The following is a 27,931-nucleotide window of genomic DNA, read 5'->3' as shown; positions in this document are numbered from 1 at the left end:
ATTAGAACAGGTTACAATTGAAGTGGATCTTTTATGACTTTATGTAATGGAATCACATGGAAAATTTACATGCAATTAAATAATAAAGTCTACTGTTTTGACCGATTATTTTTTTCAGTGTATGGTAATTAAGTAAGATTTAGTTTTAATCTTTTTCTGCTTTTATTTTTTATTGTACATTTAAGAAAGAAACTGATCAGATGTGGGACCAAGTCATTTTTCAAGTATCAGATATTTTTATTGAATTTTTGAGTCAAGTCCTATTATGATTTTAATCAAATTAATGAATAAAAACAAAGACGAATAATTCATTTCCCCCCAAAATATGAACGTTTGTAAAGGTGCAACTATTTGAAAAAAAAAAATACATGATTTTTTTTATAAATCTGAAAAAGGGTGTTACTCATATTTCTGTAAATATCTTCATGTTCACCCTGATGCCAAATATTCCAAGTCAACAAAAACATGTCCAAGTGGTGTCATAAGTCATTGGTCTGAATAGGGTCTTGGTTACGTGAGTCCTCACTAAGCTAAACATCTTTAAAAGTTTACTGAACCAAATTCATGGCTTCAATAAAACACAAATCTCTTCTGGTTCAACAGTGTTTTGAGACTCTCTCCAAATACTGATGCTAAAAGTTTGGAGTTAAACCAAGTATGATGGAGGTTAAAGAGAGACAGTAGGAGAAAGACATTTAGGAGATTAGGAGATGCTGTCTCAGACAGCCTGTCTGAGCTGAGCGCAGGCAGCAGTTTGCTTCCGGGAGGCGGCCAGAGATATCAGAGGGATCCAGAGCGTCAGCAGACCAGACGCCCAGCTGGACCAGAACCAGAACCAACTGAGAAAGCCGCTGCACGTTTCTTTGTTTTCAGGTGAACTTCTTTTAAACGGAATCTCTTCTTCAACGGCTTAAATTACGCATCCTTTCTCCTCTCTCCACACCACAGCTGTGTTTCTGGACGTTACAGAGGAGCTCCGACCAAAGATCATTGGGAGAACAACTGAACTCTGGCTGGCAGAGTCCGTGTGTGTGATGTGACAACTGGCTGCGCCAAAGTGGCGCTTTTACGCGCGATGGAGGAGCTTTTACGCGTACAGGGCGGTTGGTTTCAAAACGTCTCGTGGTGCAACTCAAGTCAAGTCAATGAAAGTCGTTCGGGAAATTCCACTGTGAACCCTCTGAAACGAAACGAGGAGGTAGCCAAAGTGGAAGTGACCGTCCTGGTCCTGGTGCTCCTGCTCGCGCTGACGGGAAACCTGTGCGTTCTGTGGGCGATCCACACCACCAAGCACAGCCACTCCCGGATGTACTACTTCATGAAACACCTGAGCATCGCGGACCTGGTTGTCGCGGTCTTCCAGGTCCTGCCGCAGCTCATCTGGGACATTACCTTCCGCTTCTACGGGCCCGATTTACTCTGCAGGCTGGTGAAATACCTCCAGGTCGTGGGGATGTTTGCGTCCACGTACATGCTGGTCCTGATGTCCGTGGATCGATGCTTGGCAATCTGCCAGCCACTTCGCTCTGTCCACAAGGGGAAAGATCGCTTCTGTGTGATCGTGTCCTGGATCCTCAGTCTGGTCTTCAGCACCCCGCAGGTCTACATCTTTTCCCTGAAGGAGGTGGGGAGCGGGGTGTACGACTGCTGGGGGGACTTCGTGGAGCCGTGGGGCGCAAAAGCCTACATTACATGGATGAGTCTCAGCATATACATCCTTCCTGTGGCGGTATTAAGCGTCTGCTATGGCTTGATATGCTTTAAAATATGGCAGAACATCAATATGAAAACCAGAAGGGAGCACTACTTGGCTCCCGCTCCTAGGCCATCCAAGGGCGCTCATCCCCTGTCACGTGTGAGCAGCGTCAGGCTCATTTCAAAAGCCAAAATCCGCACAGTGAAAATGACATTTGTTGTGGTTCTGGCTTACATTGTGTGCTGGACTCCTTTTTTCTTTGTCCAAATGTGGTCTGCTTGGGATCCTGCAGCTCCAAGAGAAGGTAAAGGCTCAATCTGTTGCAAGTAATCCACATACTGTAATATTAATTAGATAAATGTCCTTCATTAGTGTCATTATAAAGGTTGATGATGTCACTCCCTTGCTCAGACTGAACTATTCTGTCCTCCAAAGAGCAGCATTGTCCCAGTCCAGGATTTATGGAGATGGAAATGTGTTGCTTAAAAAGTCTAGACGACTAAATGTTTCTTCCCCACAAAGGTCATTCTTCCTATAACTCTTGGAATTCAGAGCAATTCTTCTTCTTTTTCCCTTTTCAGAGCAACACAATGGTATTTAAGTCTATATTTCCCCAGAGTGCACTGCACAGATGAGCGGGTGTGTCACTTACAGTGCTTATCAGTCCAGACTAATTCCTCTGAGCCACTGGGAATGTACATTTACCAACACATGAAAGGATTTATCTCCCAGTTCAAGTGCTGGTTTATTTAATACCCACTCACATTTGCTCCTCTCATCTCTAAATGAGCAACAGCAGCATTTCAGACCAGCTCCATGACCTGATGATGATGGAAAACAACAGATTTATCTTTTTAAAACCAAATGCCAGGCTCTTATGTTTCACAAGAAAAACACTTTCCGTTTCTCATTTTCTTGTTTAATGTGTTTTGAAAACTTTATTCTCTCTAACAAAAAAAACTTGTGCATTGACCTTATTTAAAATGATGTTTTACTTCTTTTAAATAATATTAATAGATTTGATTTGCATACCTTTCTAAGCACTCAGCAACCCTTCAATCACTGGACAACCCACTTCATCTCCCGAGCTTGGATGTCAAACACTTGATATTATAACTTGCATCATGCTTGTTATGATACTTGCACAAATTAGCTTCTTTAAATGTTAAGCGAAGAACATTTGAAGAAGTATTTTACATGTAAAGGCAACCCTAGTCCTAGAGAGCTGCAGTCCTGCATGAACTTGCAGCTTCTAATTGGCTGAACACACCTGGTCCAGGTATTCAACAGCAGGAACAACAGAGATAGTTGGAAAACAAGCAGGACTGTGGCTCTCTAGGACCAGGGTTGCCTACCCCATATAGTGAATAATCAACATGACTTTTATAAATTAAAAAACGACTAAACTAACTGGTTTAAAGTAATCAGAAGTCAATTGAAATAGATTTTTATAGTTGTCAAACGTCTTTTTTTCTGTTCAAAACTGTAGATCTCAAGGCCAAAATTTCCACCTTAAAGTTTTACAATCCCAACTTGAGAGGATCTTGTGATCTCAAGAGTCGAGTGAGTAGGATGGCGGAAGTCTCGAAGGATTTTGTGATCTCGCGAGTCTAGCAAGGAGCACTGCAAGGAAGCTCTCCCGGTGTGTAATGGACCACATTGAACCGTTCCACTGCCGTTAAGCACCACTTGATGCTTCCAGTGTGAAATAAGGGTTAGACCAGGGAAACTACTACATGCCAGTACTGGATACTACTGAATCTGATGGAATGTTTGTTTTTTTTAGCTTTTCTGTCTTTGGGACCTTAAAATTGGACAGTGTCTAGTGAAGTATTTAAGAAAACAACACTTTGTTCTTCTTCTTTTTTTTTTAAATACACTCTTGGTGACCTACTTACTAAAGTTTGCTTCTTTGGTGAAACAGACTGACACCACCACAGTGACACCTCCAGGTCACCCTGAAGCTCTTTGTATCTCATGTGGTATCTTGTATTTCACAAAATTCCTTTGAATAGTTTCCTAACTGAGGTTTTTTTTTCAGCTTCACTTCCTTTAATCATTTTCCGAGATTGTTTTATTCTCATGTCATCAGTAATTGTTTTGTAGCTTCTGGTATCACAACACATTTTTCAGAGAAAGAAAAAGGAAACACTCAGCTCTCAGAGAAACAGTGAAAACAATCGTTCACTGAGAAGTTCAGGTCAAGCGAAGACAAAAAGTAAAACACAACAAAGTCTGCTTTTACTTATGTGTGTTTTCTTCCTTTGGAGTTGAAATTCAAATGAAAACCTCCTCAGCATTTCCTTTTTGTTCGTATTTTGTAGGTATTTTTGTATGAAGGGGGAACTGTCTCCAACTGATTAAAGGTCCTTAGGAAGGACAGTGAACCCCACGTCTGAGTCAGGGTGTAGAAAGGGAACATGGGATGTTAAACCTGTAGTCTGTAGTGTGATGCCATCAAGGAGAGGAGATCTTTTTAGAAGAAGAAGAAGAAGAAGAAGAAGAAGAAGAAGAAGATTTCTATAGAACATTTCTATAGCACCCTTATAGAACATTTCTATAGCACCTCTCATGATAAAAATCCCGAGACGCTTCACAAAAACAAAAAATGTAAAAATATAATAAATAATTTATAAAGTGGTTAAAAATATATTTAAAATGAGCAAAAAAATAGACAATTGTGATTAAAAAATGTAAAGAAAGAGAGAGAGGGAATAGGAAAGAGGGAAATCAGTGGATCCCGAGGAAGGTGGAATAGGTGGGGAGAGCAGAATAAAGGGAGAGTGGTGAAGAAGGTCACACAAAAGCCAGCTTGAACAAGTGAGTCTTCAGCTGCTTTTTAAAGGAATCCACTGAGTCCACTGATCTCAGGCTCAGGGGAAGAGAGTTCCAGAGTCTGGGGGCCACAGCAGCAAATGATCTGTCACCTTTGGTCTTTAGCCTGGTGCTGCACAACCAGTAGGCTTTGATCACTGGACCTCAGGGACCTGCTGGGTGTGTAGGGACTAAGAAGATCACCAATGTAAGATGGTGCTTGTCCATGTAAGGCCCTATAGACCAGAACCAGGATATTGAAATGAACCCTGAAGTTGACTGGCAGCCAATGAAGCTGGAGAAGCGGGGTGATGTGGGTGTGTTTGGAGGACTTGGTCAGAAGTCGAGCACAGGCATTCTGAACCACCTGTAGACGGTTCAGGGAGGTTCTGCTCAGACATGTGAAAAGAGAGTTGCAGTAGTTTAAGCGTGAGGAGATGAAGGTGTGGATAACTGTCTCAAGTTCAGAGCGGGACAGAATGGGACTCAGCTTAGCAATGTTCCTGAGATGGAAGAAGGAAGAGCGAACAAGAGAACTGACATGAGAATCCAGGGTGAGAGCTGGGTCAAAGGTCACACCAAGATTCCTGACAGAAGGTTTGGTGTGGGAAGCAAGCTGACCAAAAGAGTCTCTGACTTTGGGAACCAGCATGTCTGGGGCACAGATGAGGATCTCAGTCTTATCTTCATTCAGCTGTAGAAAGCTCCCAGCCAACCAGGTTTTGATAGAGCCTAAGCAGGTGTGTAACAGCTGCAGCTTAGACATCTCATGGGGCTTAAAGAAGATGTACAATTGGATGTCATCTGCATAAAGATGGTAGGAGATTCCTTTGAAGGAACTCAGGATGTGCTGAAGAGGAAGTAGATAGAGGAGGAAGAGCAGAGGCCCCTGCACAGAACCTTGTGGGACACCATGGGTAAGGGAGGTGTTGGAGGACCTAAACTTGGAGATGACCACAGAAAAGGAGCGCTCAGAAAGATAAGAGAACCACTCCAGAGCAGTTCCTGATAGGCCTACCCAGTCCCTCAGCCTCTCCAGTATCAGTTGATGGTCATCAGTGTCAAAGGCTGCAGTCAGGTCCAGCAGGACCAGAACAGAACAGTCCCCTGCATCTCTGTGAGTCAGAAGGTCATTAGAGACCCTAAGAAGAGCTGTTTCAGTTGAATGAGCTCTACGAAAACCTGACTGGAAGCTATCATAGATGTTATGTTCATCAAGAGCAGGTGTGAGTTGTTTAGCTACAACCTTTTCCAAGATCTTGGAGATGAACGGAAGTTTAGAGATGGGTCTGAAGCTGCTATGGAGAGAGGGGTTGAGACTCGGTTTTTTAAGAAGCGGGTAGATTACAGCATTCTTAAAGTAAGCAGGGATCTGACCAGAAACCAGAGAAGCATTAATTCTAGAGAGCACGCTGGGACCGATGGACGTAAAAGCACTTTTAAACAAAGATGAGGGTAAGATGTCGAAGGGGCATGCAGAAGTCTTCATGGAGTTAACTAGTTTGGTTAACTCGGGCAAAGAAACAGGAGCAAAGCTATCTAGGATGATGGGCCTGGTTGATGTCTGGTGAGGCGGCGATAAGGCTGAAGTAGAGATGCTAGATCTAACCTTATTGACTTTGTCCACAAAGAAAGACAGAAAATTCACACAGTCTGCAACAAAGTGGATGGAGGCTGTAGGAGAGGCAGGAGAGACAATACTGCTGATAGTCTTAAACAGCATCTTGGGGTTCCTTTTGCTCTGGGACATCAGGTTGGAAAAATAGGAAACCCTGGCATCTCTGACTGCAGAGTTAAAGGATGTCAGAAGATCCTTTAGGTGCAGCAGATGGACGTGGAGATGGGTTTTCTTCCACAAGCGCTCAATTTTCCTGCTTTGGCGCTTTAGGGTGCGAAGGATGTCATCAAACCAGGGGTAGGGTTCACTGCAGGAACTGATCTGGTTCTGACAGGACAGATGTTGTCCAGAATGGAGAGGCAGTGCTCATTGAACTGAGAAGTTAAGGAATTTGGGTCGTTATTAGAAGAACAGGGTGGATCAAAAGCAGCAAAAAAATTTCTAGCTGTGCTCTCATTAAGAAGACGAGAACTAACCATACGGCGAGCAGGAGGTGGGGATGCAGAAACTGACAAGTTAAAGAAAATGCAATGGTGATCTGAAATATAAACGTCCTCAGGACAAACACTGTCAGCATTTAGACTCAGGGTAAAAACAAGGTCTAGAGTGAGCCTCCTGGTGTGTGTGTGGGGCCAGAAACATGCTGGGTACAGCTGAAGGAGTCCATAAGGCTGGAGAAATTCATGGCAAAGATATCGGAGGGCTCATCAACGTGGATGTTAAAGTCACCAACAAACACCAGTCTGGACAGCTTCACAGTGGAGGATAGAAAGTCACTAAACCCCTGAAGGAAAGAACTGTTTGGACCAGGTGGACGATAGACCACAGCACAGTAGAACGGGTCCTTACGCCCGACTTTAATCAGCTGCAGTTCAAAGGAAGCAAAGTGACCAGAGGTTGTAGAGCTACACGGATTTCTGCTCGTTTACCTCTTTTCCTCCAACGTTTTCCCGGGACTGGATAAACATCGCTGGAGGCGCCCTGGTTGGAGTCGTCGTTTGGCTCCGGGCCAGTGCACCACTCAGATAAACTAACAGGGAGGTACGTCCTCTGTCCATCTTGTGCGATCGTGAACAAACGGAAGGACAAAAGAGTCTGGTGATCATAGGAGATGGTAGCAGAGACACTACTGAAGAGGATCGCAGACAGGAGCAAGGTGGAAAAGAGGAGGTTAGTGGAGAAAAGTTTGAGAAAGTGGCCGGTGACCGCGGCTAAGCGAAGCACAGGCGCCATCTTGTTACCGACCGGAAGCGGGTCGGTAACAAGATGGCTAAAAGTCATGCCTCATGTTGAGTAAGCATACACAAATAGCCTCGTAGCGCCTATGAAAGGCCGCTGTGGAAACATGTTTTCATTATGTTCCTGCTGAATGCAAGTCAATGGGGCTAAAAATAGTATTTTATAATTTGCTTTATGTACCATGGATTTTATATATGATGTCTGTGAATTTTAAAGAAAAATTCTGATGGCAAGAAAGTGCTTATTTTCTAATGTTTTGTGTGAAATTACATCCAGGATTACAAATGCACATCACCAATCTGAAAACAGAAAAGGAGAAAAGTAGAGGAAAACTGGCTGTAAGTTCAGCAAACTTTGATTCCATCCTCCAGGATAAAAGAACCACCATGAATCTGGCCATTTGATAAGTACAAGCTACACTAGGGGGGAGGAGATGCTGTGATGATGTCATTTATGCGACGTGACGACATCTAATTTTTAGTCATGCTAATTAAGAACTTTTACAAGCTGATAAATCTCAATGTGACGGGTATGGTCAAAACACACATCATCACTTTTCATTTAGAAGTACAATATATGTGTGATTTAGGGCGTAAGGCAAAGCGGATTGGAAAGTAGCTCTTTTAGCCCTGTTGACTTGCATTCATCGTCCCCAAACACACACACACACACACACACACACACACGTACGTACGCACGCACGCACACACACACACACACACACACACACATTTTTATTTTCACCTTGACTAAAAGAAAGCAAATCTGAGGGACAGGATCTTAAAACAGAACAATGAAACCACATGATCATCGAGGAGAAGTAAAGAAAACTTCTAAAGGAAAAGTAAAGAAAAGGCTCCAAAAGATCCCTAAATCATAAATCAAAACTCCAAACCAAACACTAGAGCAGATGTTACTTTTGTTACTGTAAATGTACCCAAATTTCAAATGCAGTGTATTAAAAGTCGATCTCCATCTTGATCCAAGGGAAAGTCCCATGTTTAATCGAGTCACTGACTATATGTTTATAATGTCATATTAAATTGACAATGTTTAGTTTTTACCATTCATTTTGGAAATATCCATCAAAATGTTGTTGAAAATGAATTAAACAATGTCCAGGTGTTGAAAAATATTGACGGCTTGTAACATTGTCGTCGTCGTCTTCCTCCGATTATCCGGGTCGCGGGGCAGCATCCCAACTAGGGAGCTCCAGACCGTCCTCTCCCCGGCCACCTCCACCAGCTCCTCCGGCAGGACCCCAAGGCGTTCCTGGACCAGATTGGAGATGTAACCTCTCCAACATGTCCTGGGTCGACCCGGGGGCCTCCAGCCGGCAGGACATGCCCAAAACACCTCTCCAGGGAGGCGTCCAGGAGGCATCCTGACCAGATGCCCAAACCACCTCAACTGACTCCTTTCGATCCGAAGGAGCAGCGGTTCTACTCTGAGTCCCTCCCGAATGTCCGAGCTCCTCACCCTATCTCTAAGGCTGAGCCCGGCCACCCTACGGAGGAAACTCATTTCAGCCACTTGTATCTGCGATCTCGTTCTTTCGGTCATTACCCAAAGCTCATGACCATAGGTGAGGATTGGGACGTAGATCGACTGGTAAATCGAGAGCCTGGCTTTCTGGCTCAGCTCCCTCTTCACCACGACAGATCGGCTCAGCGTCCGCATCACTGCAGATGCTGAACCAATCTGCCTGTTGATCTCCCGATCCCTCCTACCCTCACTCATGAACAAGACCCCGAGACACTTAAGCTCCTCCACTTGAGATAGGACCTCTCCCCCGACCCGGAGTTGGCAAGCCACCTTTTCCCGGTCGAGAACCATGGTCTCAGATTTGGAGGTGCTGATCCTTATCCCAGCCGCTTCACACTCGGCCACAAACCTACCCAGCAAGAGCTGAAGGTCAGAGCTGGATGAAGCTAGACCACATCATCCGCAAAAAGCAGAGACGAGATTCTCCTGCCACCAAACTCGACACACTCCACACCATGGCTGCGCCTAGAAATTCTTTCCATAAAGGTAATGAACAGAACCGGTGACAAAGGGCAGCCCTGGTGGAGTCCAACCCTCACTGGGAACAGGTCCAACTTACTACCGGCTATGCGGACCAAACTCACGCTCCTCTGGTAAAGGGACTGAATGGCCCTAAACAGAAAGCCACCCACCCCATACTCCTGGAGCGTCCCCCACAGGGTGCCCCTGGGGACACGGTCATAAGCCTTCTCCAAATCCACAAAACACATGTGGATTGGTTGGGCAAACTCCCATGCCCTCTCCATCACCCTTGCAAGGTATAGAGCTGGTCCACAGTTCCACTGCCAGGACGAAAACCACATTGCTCCTCCTCAATCTGAGATTCAACTATCGATCGGACCCTCCTCTCCAGTACCTTGGAGTAGACCTTTCCATGGAGGCTGAGGAGTGTGATCCCCCTATAGTTGGAACACACCCTCAGGTCACCCTTCTTAAAGATGGGGACCACCACCCCGGTCTGCCACTCCCTAGGAACTGCCCCCGATGACCACGCAATGTTGTAGAGACGTGTCAACCATGACAGCCCTACAACATCCATAGCCTTGAGATACCCAGGACAAACTTCATCCGCCCCCGGGGCTCCGCCACTGTGTAGTTGTTTGACAACCTCAGCAACTTCTGCCCCTGAGATTGGACAGTCCATCCCCAGGTCTCCCGGCTCTGGTTCCTCCTCGGAATGCGCATAGGTGGGATTGAGGAGCTCCTCAAAGTATTCCTTCCACCGTCCGACTATAGCCCCATTTGACGTCAGCAGCTCCCCATCCCCACTGTAAACAGTGTGAGCGAGTTGCTGCCTTCGTCTCCTGAGGCGCCGGACAGTTTGCCAGAACCTCTTTGGAGCTGATCGATAGTCTTTCTCCATGGCCTCACCAAACTCCTCCCACGCCCGAGATTTTGCCTCGGCAACCGCCACTGCTGCACCCCGCTTGGCTATCCGGTACCTGTCTGCTGCCTCCGGAGACCCACAGACCAGCCACGCCCTGTAGGCCTCCTTCTTCAGCCTGACGGCTCCCCAAACCTCTGGTGTCCACTAGCGGGTACGGGGGTTGCCACCACAACTGGCACCGGCCACCTTGCAACCACAGCTAGCAACAGCCGCCTCAACAATTGCTTGTAACATATAACCATAAAAATCAGGTCTAAAATACTGGGAGCGGGTTTAAGTCTTTGGGTGATGCCACATTAGAAGCCATGTTTCCTTCTATGGGAGCCCATGAGGACAAAATGCATTTACTGACTTGTAACAAATGGTTACAAAACTTTTGTCATTCTTAAATGTTGATTTAAACATTTACCTCCTCACTTGTTGCCAGTGATGAAATGGAGTCTGATGTGCTTGTCATTTTGCTAAAGTTTGCGCTCCCCAGGGCTTTTTGACCCTAATGGACATCCGTTGGTAAGGTCTTACTCCAACACAAAAATACTGCTTGCTTGCAACAATTTAGGTATCTACTGCCCCCTATCGCCAGGACAAATACACACTGTTGCTTTAAGTTACAAGAATAACTGAGTTAAAGTTAATTTGTTCAGGGTATTTAATCAAATACTAAAACTTAACTTTTCACAACTGAAAGACACTAATATTCTTTAACATTATATTATTTTTCTAATTATCCACAAAGAAGTAATCACAACCCTTTTATATTGCACACACACTTTTTGTTAAAATTTTAACCAAATTACTGCCCTACACCCCAGCAGGTCCCTGAGGTCCAGTGATTAAAGCCTACTGGTTGTGCAGCGCACCAGGCACCAGGCGATAGATCATTTGCATGCTGTGGCCCCCAGACTCTGGAACTCTCTCTCCCCTGAGCCTGAGATCAGTGGACTCAGTGGTCTCCTTTAAAAAGCAACTGAAAACTCACTTGTTCAGGGTGGCTTTTGTGTGACCTTCATCACCCTCTCTTTATTCTGCTCTCCCCACCTATTCCACCTTCCTCAGGATCCACTGAATTTCCTCTTTCTTTTTCACACTCTCCCTCTCTCTTTCTTTACATTTTTAATCACAATTGTCTACTTATGCTCAATTTAAATAAGTTTTAAATCATTTTCTAGATTCTTTTTTATATTTTACATTTTTTGTTTTTGTGAAGCACCTCGTGATTTTTATCTTGAGAGATGCTATCTAAAAGATATTTTCTTCTTCTTCTTCTTCTTCTTCTTTTTTGTTTTTGCTTTTGTTTTTGTTTTTGTTTTTTTTCTTCTTCTTCTTCTTCTTCTTCTTCTTCTTCTTCTTCTTCTTCTTCTTCTTCTTCTTCTTCTTCATTTAAAAAATAGTTCATCTTGACCTACTGAGAAAATGCAGGAATAACAGTAAAAAATATTCTTATGCTTTTATGAAATATTCAACATGGTTGTGATCTCCTTTACTAAATAGACTCATAGCTTTGGTTGGTACTGTTTGACATATCTGTTAAACAAACACTTCTTTCAGGGCTTTTGCACAAAGCGGAGCTCCAACACAAAGCAACATAGAGAATAAGATTTTGGAAAAGGAGCAGCTGAGCACTCGAAAAGAAAAGCCACTGAATCTTCATCATTTCTTTAAAAACATCGTTGGTAGTCTCCCACTTTGCTCCGTCCAAACTAGCTGTCTCGAATCATGCTGCAGCACAGCCTCTTTTAAGAAGCCATTTGTCATCTTTGTGTTGACATGAACATATTTCTGTTTGGCACCCATTAACCTCTCATGTTTTTAATAATCCTAAATGTTTTAGGGGGTGTCTGAATAGCACTTGCATGTCAGCTCTTATTTTTCTAAATGATAAGTGAGCTGAGTTCAGACAAGGGTTACTATAAATTTAATGAGAAGCTCTAAACTGCATAGTTTTAAGGTGACACCGTCTGAAACCTCTGTGATCATGTATCATACCAGCTCACATTGTCTCTGAAATTCTAAATTATTTAGAGTATTCAGCAGTTTATCAAGCCAACATTACATGCTTATTTTAACTTTTGCAGATTGTTTTAACTACAAACTAAAATTCTGGAGAAGAGCTGCTGCTCCTTCTGGGACAGCAGTAGCTCAAGTGGAGCGGGTTGTCCAGTAATCGGAAGGTTGCAGATTCGATCCTGGCTCTGACCAGAGAATGCTGCTGTTGTGTCCTTGGGCAAGACACTTAACCTGCCTTGCCTGCTGGTGGTAGTCGGAGGGACCAGTGGTGCCTGTGCTCGGCAGCCTCGCCTCTGTCAGTGTGCCCCAGGGCAGCTGTGGCTACATCATAGCTCATCACCACCAGCATGTGAATGTGTGTGTGAATGGGTAAATGACTGTGTTGTGAAGCGCCTTGGGGGTTGTAGAACCCTGAGAAGGCACTATACAAATACAGGCCATTTACCATTCTCATCAGAAAAAGTCAACTGAGGTGGTTCTGACTCAGTAGAATGCCTCCTGGCTCAAGAAAATTATTTAAAATATGAGCGTGTTGCACAGTGTGACTTTAAAAACACAAGTTTTTTTTTTTTTTTTTAGAATTTGAGCAAAAATTATTAAGAACCATTGCGGAAGGACCAAAAAAGCCTCTTGTGGCTCCAGAGCTGTAGTTTGCAGACCCCTGCCCTGGGAGAACCCTGGAGAGTATGGGTTGGCTTGGAAACAGAGAGCTTTGTCGTCATGATCATCATCATCATCTTTATTTATAAAGCAAGTTCTATCAACCAAACCAAAGTGCATAAAAAGTTTAAACAAGGATGAACCCTGAGGCCAACAGATAAATACATAAGAACAAATGACAACAGCATGATAGAATAGGATAAATGATCTAAAACCATTGCTATACAGCAGCGCTGGCACTCTGCTCACATGCATCCCTGACTGTATGTAAGGCACCGACCAATCGGGCTTATAAAAAAACTTCTGTGACCCCCTAAACACCAGCTGTCACATAACGGATCTGCCAGCACCTCTCACACCCCCCGCTCACACCAGCAGTGCCCCCCCCCCCCCCCCCCCGTCCAACAATCATTTAAATGGGATGAGCCTCAAATTGATTTTCACTACAAACTAATAGACATCATTTGCCTGTTTCTACTTATTTACAGTTTTTCTCAATTGCTAAAACACTAAAATCCATTGACTGACGAAAGTTTTCAGTTGCTTGAACTCATTAAGCTAACTGTTGAGCCTGTTGTCAAAACCTTAAACCATTTCACACGGTTTAGCAAAACTCTAAACGCATTCTCATTCTTAACACACATTCTGCACTCTAATGTGCATGTCATCCATAACGGTAAACACAAGTGGCACACATTTACCCATAACAAGAGCACAAATGTCATTGATTGAACTCCATCGGTCTAAATAGATTTCACTCGTTTCAAATGATGTGACAACCAATATAAGCAAGTTCAGAGAGCAAACAGGTTGTTGAAGGTGGGAATGAGAAAGTGTGACAATGGATAGAAGAATTCATGTGAGAGGGTGAGGATGGGGTGGGGTGTGTGTGTGTGTGTGGGGGGGGGGGGGACGAGGAGGAGGGCAAGAAAGAGCAAGACAAAGAGTGGAAATATCCAATGAAATTTGAGCAACAACCATTGACCATGTTGTTGTCCATGGGCTGACAATGAGGGAAGCAGGACTTAGAGAGCAACCCAATTTGAGCCGTAGGAGGGAAAATATTGCATGTGATGTTGATGAAGTGCTGTGGCCTGACCCAGCCCACAGACAAGAAGAGTCCCATTGATAACATATGTAGTCCTTTGATGTTTTTCATTTCATGTATTGTTTTTCACTGTCATGGTACACTGTAGCACAATGGACTGCAGGCTGTATATGGTACAATAAACAAATTGTATGGCCCTGAACATTGTGCTTTCTATTTTTTGGTGTATTGTTTACTGACTGCTTGATGGTGTATGTAATTTCGAGAAATTAGTTTATGATTTGCGAGTAGTGTTTGATTTTGAGCACAGCTAAAACTGTTTTGAAGCGAAAGTTTGATTTTGCAAGAGAAATAAGAGGTTTTGTAAATCGTGCTTGAAGCTGAGGTTTTGTGTTTAATGTTTTAAGAAAAGGGGGCAAGGTTTCAGGAATTGTGCTTTAGCAATTGAGAAAAACTGTAATTGTGTTTTTTTGTGGAACAGAAGCAATATCTTCACCCATACATTTGATGCTTTCTCACTCTCTCTCCACAGACATGGCCTTCATCATCTCCATGCTGCTTGCTAGTCTAAACAGCTGCTGTAACCCCTGGATCTACATGTTCTTTGCTGGTCACCTTTTTCATGACTTGATGCGATGCTTCTTCTGCTGCTGCAGACACTATCTGGCAGACACTTCTTGCAGCTGCGAACAACAGTGCTCGCACAAGAGCCCATCCTCCACTTACGTCATCAAGAACACTGGCAGCCAGAGGAGCCTCACGCACACATCCAGCACAGGGGGGCCGGGGCACTGAAAGCATATAATCATCCTGCTGCTGACTTATCCAGCGATCACACAAGCGCTTATTTCAGGCATTTAATCAACCCCAGCACAATGCTTGTTGTCAAACATTTTAAATTATGCCAAACTGAGAATTTGAACCTCCTGCACTCTGTGATAACAGAAAATAGGACAAAATGCTATTGTGTTCAAAATGAGGACAAACAAAGATGTAAAGTGAAGTTTCAACCTGCGGTACATCTGCTGTCCGTTTCAATTTTACTGGATGGGTGGAAAAAATAAGGTTGCCCCTTTTATCAGCTTTATCACAATTCACTGTCAGCTTCAACTTCAGGATGGACAAACTACTCACTTGGGCAAACATTTATTGTTTTGAGTTGATTTTAACAAAGTGGAGAAATTTAAGTTATTAGGGCGCTGAAGCATGATCATTTTGTTTAGTGTGGGCAGACATATGTAAGAATTTTACAGTAAAATTATCACAAAACAGTCTAATGTCTCAATCTTGTTGGAGGGAAGATTATATTGAAACAGATTTCCTTCTCAGCCGACTGGGGGATTGTCAGTTTTGTTCCTTTCAAAAACGCTAAAGAGGGATGAAGCCTTTTTCTACGATCTGCCACCCTGCTGGGGTTGTCAAGTCTGAGCTAACATTGCTACCCAGGCAATTGTAACACTGGTGGGCAAAATGCAGCAGTGTTCCATAAAGAACCTAAGCCAGTAAACAGGAGCGACCCATAAGTTATTTCTTTTACCCCCTAAGAAGTCACGGGCTCTTTTTGTGTTTCCTCTAATATTGGGTAAAGAAGGCTAGAAGCTAACATTGAGCCAACAATGCTAACAGTGAATTAGAAACAACTAGTCGGCTCTAAAAATATCTCAAACTACTTTTTCAATGACCAAAAACATAGAGAAAACACTGCGCTGTGGCGCTGTGTATCACGCTGCAAGCGCAGGAGGAGGATTGACCCAAAATGCAGAACACCAGAATCACTCAATGCAGGAGCAGTCGCATAAATAAAAATTCCTTCAGTTTGGATGATGAGTGAGTTCCAAAGGGGCAGGAAGCCAGACCTAAAATCAGTAACCCGACTGACAAAAACAAAAAGCTCGTTGATGAGCAAAACCTAGAGTTTCACGAGTGGGAACAGAAAAACACTGACAATGGACCGACAAACACTGAGAGACAAGACAGGTTTTATACACAGGGGCTGGGTGATTAAGGGAATTGGGCACAGGTGAGATTGATAACTGAGAGGAGGAGCAGAACCGGGCAGGTGAGGAAACCAGACCTAAAATCTGTAAGACAAAGCTACTGAACGTAAATAAACCTAAACACTGTAGAAATAAGACTAAAGATAAATAAACTAATGACCTCAGAGTGACAGAACTAATTATAATGGAAGGCAGGAGAGGATCATACTTAAATGGGGAAGGAACACAATACACTAAAGGGAGATATGAACTAGATCATCTAAAATAACAGAAAACTAATGATAAGTCAACACATTCTCACTCCCAGCACGTCAAAAACAAACACTTGGTCAGCCACCCTCCACGTCAGACCCCTGACGCCAAAAGTGCCCTTTGTCGTTACTTATGTGCGAAAAGGGGTTTTCCCCTTATTTGACTGCAGATCCCAATGCAGCGTAAAACTGACGCGATGGGATGTCCACAGCCAGGGCACCAAACAAGCTCATTGTACCTCACCTTAACCGTATCCTCTTACTTAACCCTCCCCTCACCCCTATCCTAACCTTAACCATCTTGTTAGCGAACACGTTATTGATGTGTCGATCACTCTAAAAGCCGGCTCTATGAAGTGAACGGCGGGAGCCGCCTCGTCATTGGTCGAGTTTGGACCGAGCCAACGCGAGGGGTAGGTTTCAACTACCAATGTGGAGGTTAAAAGTAGAGGGTATTTGTAACCTCCCCCTCGCCAGATGGTATGTTCTAACGTTCCCCTTGGGCGGCAAATACGAAAATTGACAGTCAGATTCTAACTGTCAGAGTCAGAATGCATGGGAAACCAACGCTTGATCACAGTGAGAGTAACGTTTTAGGTAGCAAGAGGGTTAAGGTTAGGATGAGGGTGAGGGGAAGGTTATAAATAGTGAAACGTTAAGGTTTAGGTGCGGTTTAACGAGCTGGTTCGGTGCCGCATCAGCGGATATCTCATCACGTCAGTTTTACGCTGCATTGGGATCTGCAGTTACAAAAGGGAAAAACCCCTTTTTGCACATAAGTAACGAAAAAGGGCACTTTTGTCGTCTGGGGTCTGACATGGAGGGTGGCTGACCAAGCGTTTGTTTCCGACGCTTAGGGTGTGAGAATGTGTTGGATAAGTGAAGTGACTAGAGGGAACCTGGAAAAATTGGGGACCAAAAGAGACGCAGAACATTAGAGGACACATGAGGGAACCTGGAGGGGCTGGGGACCACAGGGACACAGAGCATGTCACTGAACATTTCAGATGTGTACTAATCGGTTCGTTACAGGACAATTTCAAGCCATTCATATTAATACCACAAAAATGAGGGCATTTCCAAATTGCTGGCCACTGGACCCCCAAGGGAGGATATGCGCCCCGCCCCCCCCCCCCCCCCCCTTTAATTTATCATATGCTTGTTCACACACTACATGCATACATGTTCTTAATCAAGACATACTTGTAAAAGCCAGTGAACATATTTATAATTGCTGAACAAATAAATCATAATTTCAATAAATGTCCTTGAAATTTACCATTTTCCTAAAATATATAAAACTACCAGTGGATGTTTTTGTGGATGCTTTAGGTTAGACTGCAATTAATTCAACTTTTCTAAAATGCTTAAAAATCTATGTAAGCAACTATTAAAATAAGTGTTTGAAACATATTTTTTCTGAAATGTTTGTTTTTTTAATGTGACGTAAATGTGTTGGATGCATAATGTGTTCCTTAATGAAGTCAAATAAAGGAACATGCAGTGCACCACCACAAGCTAAATGCTCCCAGAGTTATTATTCCTCCAAACCGTTAACTAAACTCCAGTGATTCTGCTGATAATGAAGCCTAAAGGTGAATGGTTGAAATGCAAATTATGGCTGCATAAATTCATCCTTTAAATAACATCATTGTCACTGATGAGGATGATTTCTGTCCATTGATGGTCAAACTACTGAAACAGATCTTAAAGGGCAACTATCTGTTTGTTTTGTGCGATGGTGAGCTTTTTTATGTTCAGTAGTTCATGCTGGTGTATACAGAAAAAAACAAACTTCAAGGGGTTTCAGACACAATCTGTGCCGATCGCATGTTTGCATGGGGGGGTCAATGCTGCAGAGCAGATGTCAAACGAATTCCAGATGTAGAAGTGAGACGTAAAACTTACCCTAATAGGATGTGTCTCCTAAACCCATCAGAAGAGCTCTTTTACGCAGTTTCTTTCATTTTAATTAAAGCACGTTACATCTTTTTTTAAAAGAACTCAGAAAACTGATAATTTTTGAAGAAAATGCAAATTTGCCTCCTTCTATTTCATAAGAGTGTGTTTAATCTTTAAAAAAGACAAAATAACTTTCAAATGACAAATTGTTGGTTTATAATTATGTAACATTTAATTTACTTTAGCCTGCCCCTCGTGAGTGTTTCACTATCATTATTTTATCAACTCCTTCATATCCTTTGTTGGATGTTTACTACGTGCACGGGTTATCAGATGAACTGGAACACACTTATTAGTACATTATGGGCATCTGGTGGGCCACTTTGTACTGAAAAACTTTCACGTTCTTTTGCACCATGCAGACGTGTAACATTGGACCATATCCATAAATAAACAAAGACAAAACACTACTATTTCTGTTGTGTTTGTTCAGTTGAGCTTTCTTTGATTATCTTTGGTTCTTGTGTAGAATTCTGCAAATGTTTTAGATGATTGTTTTGCAGTAATTGGTTCATTAACAACATCTGACAACAAATTCTGGCACAATAAGTTCAAAAGTTCAGTTCAGGCAGGAGATTGTTCACCTTGGCATCTTTGCATTTAGGACCAGTGGGGTCGGACCCCATCAGATGGTGCTGTGGTGCTCTATGCTGGATATGCTGGCTTAAAATTATCAGTGGGGCAGAATAGTTCATTTTAGAGTAATATTGTATAAAACCCCATTATTTTGCTATAAATATTTGTTCAAATAAATGTAAGTCATTTCCATATTCCTGACAAGACCAGCAGGCTAAATCCTCTTTAGAAACTGGAGAACATCATATTACCCTGTTACACTAGTTGATCAGTTACACAATGAAACAGGTAATGTTGTTGTGCCCCACTGGCACCACTGGTTGTATGAAATCAGTACTTTTACTTTTTCATTTCTTAAAATGTGAATATTGACTATTGGTATGAAAATCTAAATCTTGACATTTTAGTCACAAATCCTGATACCTGAACTTACTAAGGCCTGCAGCCCGCCGGTGTCATCATTTCACAAAGGAGCTGAGTAATGGAGGCCAAGCTAAGCATGGAGACTTTAATAATGAAAACAAAATAGCTGATGAGACCGAAAACCTGCTGAGCTCAAAGTAAAAGCACTGGGGTGCGGTTGGGAGTAAAGTAAGTCCTGACAGTTAAAGGAAAAAACAGAGGACCATTTTATACTGGAAGGGGGGGGGGGGGGGGGGGCTGTTGAGTTAAGATGGCGAAGGAGACCTGTCAGAGGCTGAGTGAGTTCATGTAAACAAAGCAGGAAACTGATTATATGAGTGAATAATTCATTACAGAACTCAGACTTTTTTTATAGCACCAAATCACGACAAGAGTCGTCTCAAGGCTCTTCACACAGTAAACATTCCAATACAGGTCAGGTCATTAAGCCAGTCAGTAAAAAGTTTCCTATATAAGGAACCCAGCAGGTTGTATCAAGTCACTGGCTAGTGTCAATGTCTTTACAGCAATCCTCATACTAAGCAAGCATCTAGCGACAGTGGAGAGGAAAACTCCCTTTTAACAGGAAGAAACCTCCAGAGGGTGGAGGAACAAAAATATTACAAAATACTAAACCATCAGGAGATCCAATTCATGCAACAATGTCAAGTATTATGGAAATCTACTTTAAACACTTTTTGAATCACTGCTACTCTCACTTTATAATCAGGTTTTTAATTTCTGGCTCTAAATCCATTTTGAAGTGTAGCTTAAAGAGCAATTCACTCCAAATCAACATTTTTTTTGCTGATAAACTCTATAAATGAGTGTCTGATCGTGCTGTTGGCAAATGTAGTCAATAATTCGGCATTTTAGTTCTTCTTAGTTAAAATTTAAATATTCTGCCTAAAATTGTCAGTGTTGTGCGTTGTCAGGTAAAAACTCTGCACAGCATTTGAATTTAAATCTGCCATCGCTATTGGCTAAGAGGTACCCTATGATGTTAGATGGGTACATTATGATGTCACAATGTCGTGAGTGTGTGTATTTGTTAGTGGCTCCGCCCTCTTGGTCTGCTAGGCAACAGCATTTGTTGCATTTTTCAAACAGGAAGTGGGAGTTGAGGAAGAATCTGGTAGGGGGTGACTTGCTCTTTAAAGAGCAGGTTCCCTTTGAAACAATGTTTTACTTATTATTTTTGATAATGATCAGTCAATCTCAGTTTAACATGCAGGCTTAACGAGAAAACTGTCTCCTACACCTATTTCCTACATTAGCTGATAGACAGAAAAACGCTCAGTTCAGAAAAACCTGACAGATCTACACCACACTGTCACTTAGGTGACCTGGCAGTTAGGGTCCCTTTGTATGTTCATGCTCAGTAATGCACTAAAGGAAGACTAGGCAGCTTTGGCTTGCTTTTTGCACCCTTAGTGTCCATTTAGTAGGGCCAAAAGCAAAAACGTATCTCCTTGCTGTGCGTTCGTCTTTCTAACACCTTCATCTAACAGCTGAAATGTCTCCCCGCAGCCTTCCTTAGTGTCTACAGGAGTGATTTATCACTAAATAAAACAAATCAGTTGTGTTCATGATCTAAAACTTGCAGGAAGTAGACTGCAGAAGACCAGTGCCAGTTATGTATTTTGTGTATTATGTATTTTGACTTATGGCAGGAAAGGCTGTTGTTGGTTTAGCATCCAGGAGAGAGCAGACAAGTAGAAGCTAACCTTTAGCATCTGCAATTCCACCACACAGCAGAACTCCCCCAGGCTTGTGTTATTTGTGGAGATAAAACATCAACATTGCAAAAATAATGGAGTAATGGCAGAGTTGCGTTGTTGTTTGCCAATCAAAGGTGAGATGTCCAAATATCAGGAAATAAAACTCCAAATCCTGTCGTCTAAAGCTATTTTCTCTTCCAGCTGAATTCTACATCCTGAAACATACGCACTGGAGCTTTTTTCCCCAGCGAACAACTTACAAAGCAGTCATTAGAGACCACTGCAAATGTATTAAAATATGAGTAAAGTTGATGTTTAAAGCTAGTGCTGCACAGAATGAGGAGTTTCATTAAAAGTGATGGATTTCTTTTTTCTCAAATAAGCGATGAGTCATTTAAAATAAACAAATCCTCAGCAGGTCATTTGAAACTAAATGATGTCAAAGGGAAAAATCCTTCATGGTGATTTCTAACATCTAAACAGTCAGTTGACCATTTAAGGAAATAAAAAAATTATAATAAATCCAAATATTTTGACTGAAGTGATCCAAATTCTGATTAATATGTAAAACTGTTGTGTCAAACAGAAAACAGAAACAGAGTGTTTTAACAGTCATCATAATGAAGGCACGTTGAATCAGGAGTGTGGTATAAAATACTGAATGGCTGCATAAATATTAAAGACTCCAGAAATCCTTTCCTCACTCAGATTTAGTCCCCTTCCCCACGAGTGAGTTTGTCCTTATCCTGGGCAAATCCAGTTTGCTCAATTAACCCTTGTCACTCTTTGGCCAGGTGAATGCTGAAGCCGCTGCAAGATCTTCCAGCACTCATAATGAGAGGATCCACGACGACACGCAGGACGATGCTCCAGAAGCTCTGCAGCCAGCTGGCACCAATGAGGACGCACTGGATACACGGACTGGCCATCCTGTCACAGGTAAAAACACCCAAATCACAACAAAATGATCAACTCCTAAACTAGAAAGTGTTTGTTTTCTGACATCAACAAGAAGCTGAAAGGAGGATTAAAATCTAACTTCCTATTGATGTCAGGCTACTAATAACATCAGAGTCAGAAGCTTCTACATTGATTTATATTATTTCTTTTACACAAACTAAGTGAATATTGATTGCAAAATTGTTTCATCACAGTGAGGTTTTAGCAGGTTTTCCCCCTCAAATTCATTCAGAAATGAGCTCAGTTCATTAAGAACTTGATGCTTGATTCAGATACAATTATAACAGCCTAGGGAAGTAGGACAGATGTTTTTGGAGCTCATGAGAAGAGGAAAATTAGTTATGAGCATTTGTGGACCGTTGTGAGGATTTTTAAATGCATGCATTCAGAGAGGAGTTTGCAATTTCAGGTTAAATCAAATGACTTTTGTATGTCTCTCGTCTCGTCTCGTCTTCCTCCGCTTATCCGGGTCCGGGTCCGGGTCGCGGGGGCAGCATCCCAACTAGGGAGCTCCAGGCCGTCCTCTCCCCGGCCTTGTCCACCAGCTCCTCCGGCAGGACCCCAAGGCGTTCCCGGACCAGATTGGAGATGTAACTTCTCCAACGTGTCCTGGGTCGACCCGGGGGCCTTCTGCCGGCAGGACATGCCCGAAACACCTCCCCAGGGAGGCGTCCAGGAGGCATCCTGACCAGATGCCCAAACCACCTCAACTGGCTCCTTTCGATCCGGAGGAGCAGCGGTTCTACTCCGAGTCCCTCCCGAATGTCCGAGCTCCTCACCCTATCTCTAAGGCTGAGCCCGGCCACCCTACGGAGGAAACTCATTTCGGCCGCTTGTATCCGCGATCTCGTTCTTTCGGTCATTACCCAAAGCTCATGACCATAGGTGAGGATTGGGACGTAGATCGACCGGTAAATCGAGAGCCTGGCTTTCTGGCTCAGCTCCCTCTTCCCCACGACAGATCGGCTCAGCGTCCGCATCACTGCAGACGCCGAACCAATCCGCCTGTCGATCTCCCGATCCCTCCTACCCTCACTCGTGAACAAGACCCCGAGATACTTAAACTCCTCCACTTGAGGTAGGACCTCTCCCCCGACCCGGAGGTGGCAAGCCACCCTTTTCCGGTCGAGAACCATGGTCTCAGATTTGGAGGTGCTGATCCTCATCCCAGCCGCTTCACATTCGGCCGCGAACCTACCCAGGAAGAGCTGAAGGTCAGAGCTGGATGAAGCTAGGAGGACCACATCATCCGCAAAAAGCAGAGACGAGATTCTCCTGCCACCAAACTCGACACACTCCACACCACGGCTGCGTCTAGAAATTCTGTCCATAAATGTGATGAACAGAACCGGTGACAAAGGGCAGCCCTGGCGGAGTCCAACCCTCACTGGGAACAGGTCCGACTTACTACCGGCTATGCGGACCAAACTCACGCTCCTCTGGTAAAGGGACTGAATGGCCCTTAACAGAAAGCCACCCACCCCATACTCCTGGAGCGTCCCCCACAGGGTGCCCCTGGGGACACGGTCATAAGCCTTCTCCAAATCCACAAAGCACATGTGGATTGGTTGGGCAAACTCCCATGCCCCCTCCATCACCCTTGCAAGGGTATAGAGCTGGTCCACAGTTCCACGGCCAGGACGAAAACCACATTGCTCCTCCTCTATCTGAGATTCAACTATCGATCGGACCCTCCTCTCCAGTACCTTGGAGTAGACCTTTCCAGGGAGGCTGAGGAGTGTGATCCCCCTATAGTTGGAACACACCCTCAGGTCACCCTTCTTAAAGATGGGGACCACCACCCCGGTCTGCCACTCCCTAGGAACTGCCCCCGATGACCACGCAATGTTGTAGAGACGTGTCAACCATGACAGCCCTACAACATCCATAGCCTTGAGATACCCAGGACGAACCTCATCCGCCCCCGGGGCTCCGCCGCTGTGTAGTTGTTTGACTACCTCAGCAACTTCTGCCCCCGAGATCGGACAGTCCATCCCCAGGCCTCCCAGCTCTGGTTCCTCCTCGGAATGCGCATTGGTGGGATTGAGGAGCTCCTCAAAGTATTCCTTCCACCGTCCGACTATAGCCTCAGTTGACGTCAGCAGCTCCCCATCCCCACTGTAAACAGTGTGAGCGAGTTGCTGCCTTCCTCTCCTGAGGCGCCGGACAGTTTGCCAGAACCTCTTTGGAGCCGATCGATAGTCTTTCTCCATGGCCTCACCAAACTCCTCCCACGCCCGAGATTTTGCCTCGGCAACTGCCACTGCTGCACCCCGCTTGGCTATCCGGTACCTGTCTGCTGCCTCCGGAGACCCACAGCCCAGCCACGCCCTGTAGGCCTCCTTCTTCAGCCTGACGGCTCCCCGAACCTCTGGTGTCCACCAGCGGGTACGGGGGTTGCCACCACGACTGGCACCGGCCACCTTACGACCACAGCTAGCAACAGCCGCCTCGACAATCGCAGAGTGGAACAAGGCCCACTCGGACTCAATGTCCCCCACTGCTCTCGGGACGTGGTCAAAGCTCTGCCGGAGGTGGGAGTTGAAGACCGTCTTGACAGGTTCTTCTGCCAGGCGTTCCCAGCAGACCCTCACTATGCGTTTGGGTCTGCCAGGTCTACGCGGCATGTTCCCTTGCCATCTGATCCAACTCACCACCAGGTGGTGATCAGTTGACAGCTCCGCCCCTCTCTTCACTCGGGTGTCCAAAACATACGGTCGCAGGTCAGATGATACGACTACAAAATCTATCATCCACCTGTGACCTAGGCTGCCCTGGTACCAAGTGTACCGGTGGGCATCCTTATGTTCGAACATGGTGTTCGTTATGGCCAAACTGCGGCTTGCACAGAAGTCCAATAACAAAACACCGCTCGAGTTCTGATCAGGTGGGCCGTTCCTCCCAATCACACCCCTCCAGGTCAAGCTGTCATTGCCCACGTGAGCATTGAAGTCCCCCAGCAGGACAATGGAGTCCCCTGATGGAGCACTATCTAGCACTCGTCCCAGGGACTCCAAAAAGGGTGGGTACTCTGAACTGATATTTGGCCCATACGCACAAACAACAGTCAGGACCCGTTCCCCGACCCGAAGGCGCAAGGAAGCTACCCTCTTGTCCCCCGGGGTAAACCCCAACACACAGGCAGAGAGTCTCGGGGCTAACAAAAAGCCAACCCCAGCCCTCCGCCTCTCACCCGGAGCAACTCCAGCAAAGTAGAGTGTCCAACCCCTCTCCAGGTCTCGGGTTCCAGAGCCAATGCAATGTGTCGAGGTGAGTCCGACTATATCTAGCCGGTACCGCTCAACCTCTGCCACAAGCTCCGGCTCCTTCCCCGCCAGCGAGGTGACGTTCCATGTCCCAAAAACTAGTTTCCTTGTCCGGGGATTGGACCGCCAAGGCTCCCGCCTTGGTCTGCCACCCGATTCACATTGCACCGGACCCTTCATGTTCCTCCTGCGGGTGGTGGGTCCACAGTTGGACGAGCCCATGTATCCGGTTCGGGCTGGGCCCGGCCGGGCCCCATGGGCGAAAGCCCGGCCACCAGGCGCTCGCTCACGGGCCCCAACCCCAGGCCTGGCTCCAGGGTGGGACCCCGGTAACCCTCCGGGCCGGGTACTCCGACTCTTCGTTTTCACCGCCATGAAAGATCCTTCGAACCGTTCTTTGTCTCACCCTTCACCTAAGACCAATTTGTCATGGGAGACCCTACCAGGGGCACTAAGTGCCCCAGGCAACATAGCTCCTAGGATCATTAGGGCACTCAAACTCCTCCACCACGATAAGGTGACGGTTCAAGGAGGAGACTTTTGTATGTATTTCTGTAAAAATGTGCATCTGCTGATTTACTTGTATTTTGCTGTGTTGAGCTCTCGCTGAGGGCTGCACAGTGGTGCAGTGATTAATGCTGTTGCCTTACAGCAAGATGGTCCAGGGTTTGAAGCCTAGCAAAGAGCGTGTATGTTCTCCCTGTGCATGTATGGGTTATCTCCGGGTACTCTGGCTTCCTCCCACAGTCCAAAAACATGACTGGCATGTTGATTGGTCTCTCTGTTGTCCTCAGGTGTGTGTGTGTGTGTGTGTGTGTGTGTGTGTGTGTGTGTGTGTGTGTGTGTGTGTGTGTGTGTGTGTGTGTGTGTGTGTGTGTGTGTGTGTGTGTGTGTGTGTGTGTGTGTGTGTGTGTGCTTGGTTGTTTGACCTCTGGGTCTCTGTGTTGCCCTGTGATGGACAGACACTAGGGGGTGCTAAAAGCAAGCCAAAACTGCCCAGTTTCCCTTTAAATTATAATAGTCTTACGGTTGATACAAATACGTTCATAAAATTATTTGCATAAAATCACTCTAACATAAAGCAATTTCAGCTGTTTTATTCTTGACAGTTTCAGTACCTTCCAGAATGGGCTGTTTCAGGGCTCTGTCACTTTAAGAAAACAAGCAGTAGTTGGCAATCCCCCCCCCCACACACACACACACACACACACCCCACACCCCGCTCAGGCTGTCACCTACTTACGTGGGTTCACCATGCTGAACGACAAAAGCATGTAAACAGTGAGCGACACGATTACTAAACAAAGCGAAAAGTAGAGCCTGAAAGGGTTGATAACTGAGAAGCTCCGATACACAGGAAGAGCTTGGAGTAGAGTCGCTGATTCCCCAGCAGCAGTTCTCGCTTGCACGTTTCAAAAGTCCCCATTTATGACATCACAATTGGGGTCTTTTTGATGCAGCTTGTTGGCCGGCTCATGATTCCTAAAACCAAACACTGAGAAACTGAATGTATGTATTTTTTTATGTTTGGAGTGTGCATAGAGGAAATAGAGACCCACTTGGCAGCGCAAAACGTACGTTTTGCATAACATGTCCCCTCAGACATTACCTTTATTTAATTAAGAACAAGAGACATATCAGCACTTTAAGATGTACAATCAGTTTATACTTGGCTGTTTATCAATGTAATTAAAGAAGCTTTCTGTACTTTTTGTTATAAAAAAACTTTCAGTGTCAAGATTTGAACCTACCAGATGTGGAAGCAGTTGAGGGTTGCGAACAGGAAACCAGTGATAATGGACAAGGGAATGGCCAAAAGGACAGTGATTATCGTGTAAATCCAGACTCTGCACACCTCAAACAGGGCGTGGCTCCAGATCCACACTCTGTCTCCGCTGCGAACCGACACAGGCTCTGCAATCACATCCTCAAACGTCACCTAAAAACACAATGACCAATTCAGTCAGTGGGCTTACTTCATCAGCTTTTCATAATGTATGACTATTGCAACAAAATTATGTTTAATAGTGGGTTGTGTAAGACTTCTGTACCTTGAGGCAGTCATTTACACCTCTGGGGTCTCTGGAGGTAATCAGAGGCTTGGTGTCACTGATTTCCACCAGCGTCGAAGTGTGAATGCTTTCCTCCTCCTCCACAGAGGGCTGGGCCTTCCACAGCGTCTTTGGTTCCTCCTCAATTTCAAATTCTTCAGGATCGCTGGAGTCTCCCAAATCAATCTCAACCTCCTCTGAAACCTCCTCTTTATTCACGCTGTCCATTTCCACAGGTGGTGTACACAAACCAGAAGAAGAGCAGGCAGGATGCTGGCCACCTCACCAGCAGCAGCATGCACTGAGGCTACTGACTGGACCCCTCCAGCTGGCTAAGCTCTTGGGTTATATTGGGAACCTTACAGCTCCCTGCCTGGCATTTGCAGATGGTCTGTTAAGTGTGGATCATATTTCTGTCCTGTGAGGAGGAAAGGGGAAGGGGAGGATAAAAATACTTTAAACATGATCATGGCTGTGTGTACATGGTTGTCAGACTACAATCATACAAACAAATATAATACCAGATTTGTAAAACAGCAATAAATCAAAGACAAAAGATAAAAAATCTTCAGGAAGTTAAGGTTATATCGCTAAGACAATAGAAGGGTTTGAACTGCCAAACAGCACTGCCCTCTAGTGGCTTTGAAGGTATATTACATTTTAGTCCTGTGTTGTGTTATGTTTGTTGATAGAAAGTAAGTTTCTGCATGAGGATCTAAGAAAATAATAAA

The 27,931-nt window shown here is 44.6% G+C and overlaps 2 protein-coding genes across 2 annotated transcripts; one reads left to right on the top strand and one right to left on the bottom strand.

Moving 5' to 3' along the window:
* The first annotated feature begins 309 nt into the window (after positions 1-309).
* On the top strand, positions 310-18,632 carry oxtrb (oxytocin receptor b). Its single transcript, XM_015958901.3, has 2 exons — positions 310-2,000; positions 14,547-18,632. Exons 1-2 carry the CDS (start codon positions 1,076-1,078, stop codon positions 14,807-14,809), a joined length of 1,188 nt encoding a protein of 395 aa, XP_015814387.1. The 5' UTR covers positions 310-1,075; the 3' UTR covers positions 14,810-18,632.
* cav4a (caveolin 4a) lies at positions 18,313-27,556 on the bottom strand. Its single transcript, XM_015958903.3, has 3 exons — positions 27,201-27,556; positions 26,901-27,088; positions 18,313-21,853 (listed from the first exon to the last, which is right to left on the bottom strand). Exons 1-3 carry the CDS (start codon positions 27,426-27,428, stop codon positions 21,703-21,705), a joined length of 567 nt encoding a protein of 188 aa, XP_015814389.3. The 5' UTR covers positions 27,429-27,556; the 3' UTR covers positions 18,313-21,702.
* Between the last annotated feature and the right edge of the window lie 375 nt (positions 27,557-27,931).

This window comes from Nothobranchius furzeri, chromosome 3 (genome assembly GCF_043380555.1).
Source record: "Nothobranchius furzeri strain GRZ-AD chromosome 3, NfurGRZ-RIMD1, whole genome shotgun sequence".
Lineage (NCBI taxonomy): Eukaryota > Metazoa > Chordata > Actinopteri > Cyprinodontiformes > Nothobranchiidae > Nothobranchius > Nothobranchius furzeri.
The sequence above is the reverse complement of the archived record's forward strand: the minus strand, read 5'-3'. Positions and strand labels throughout refer to the sequence as shown.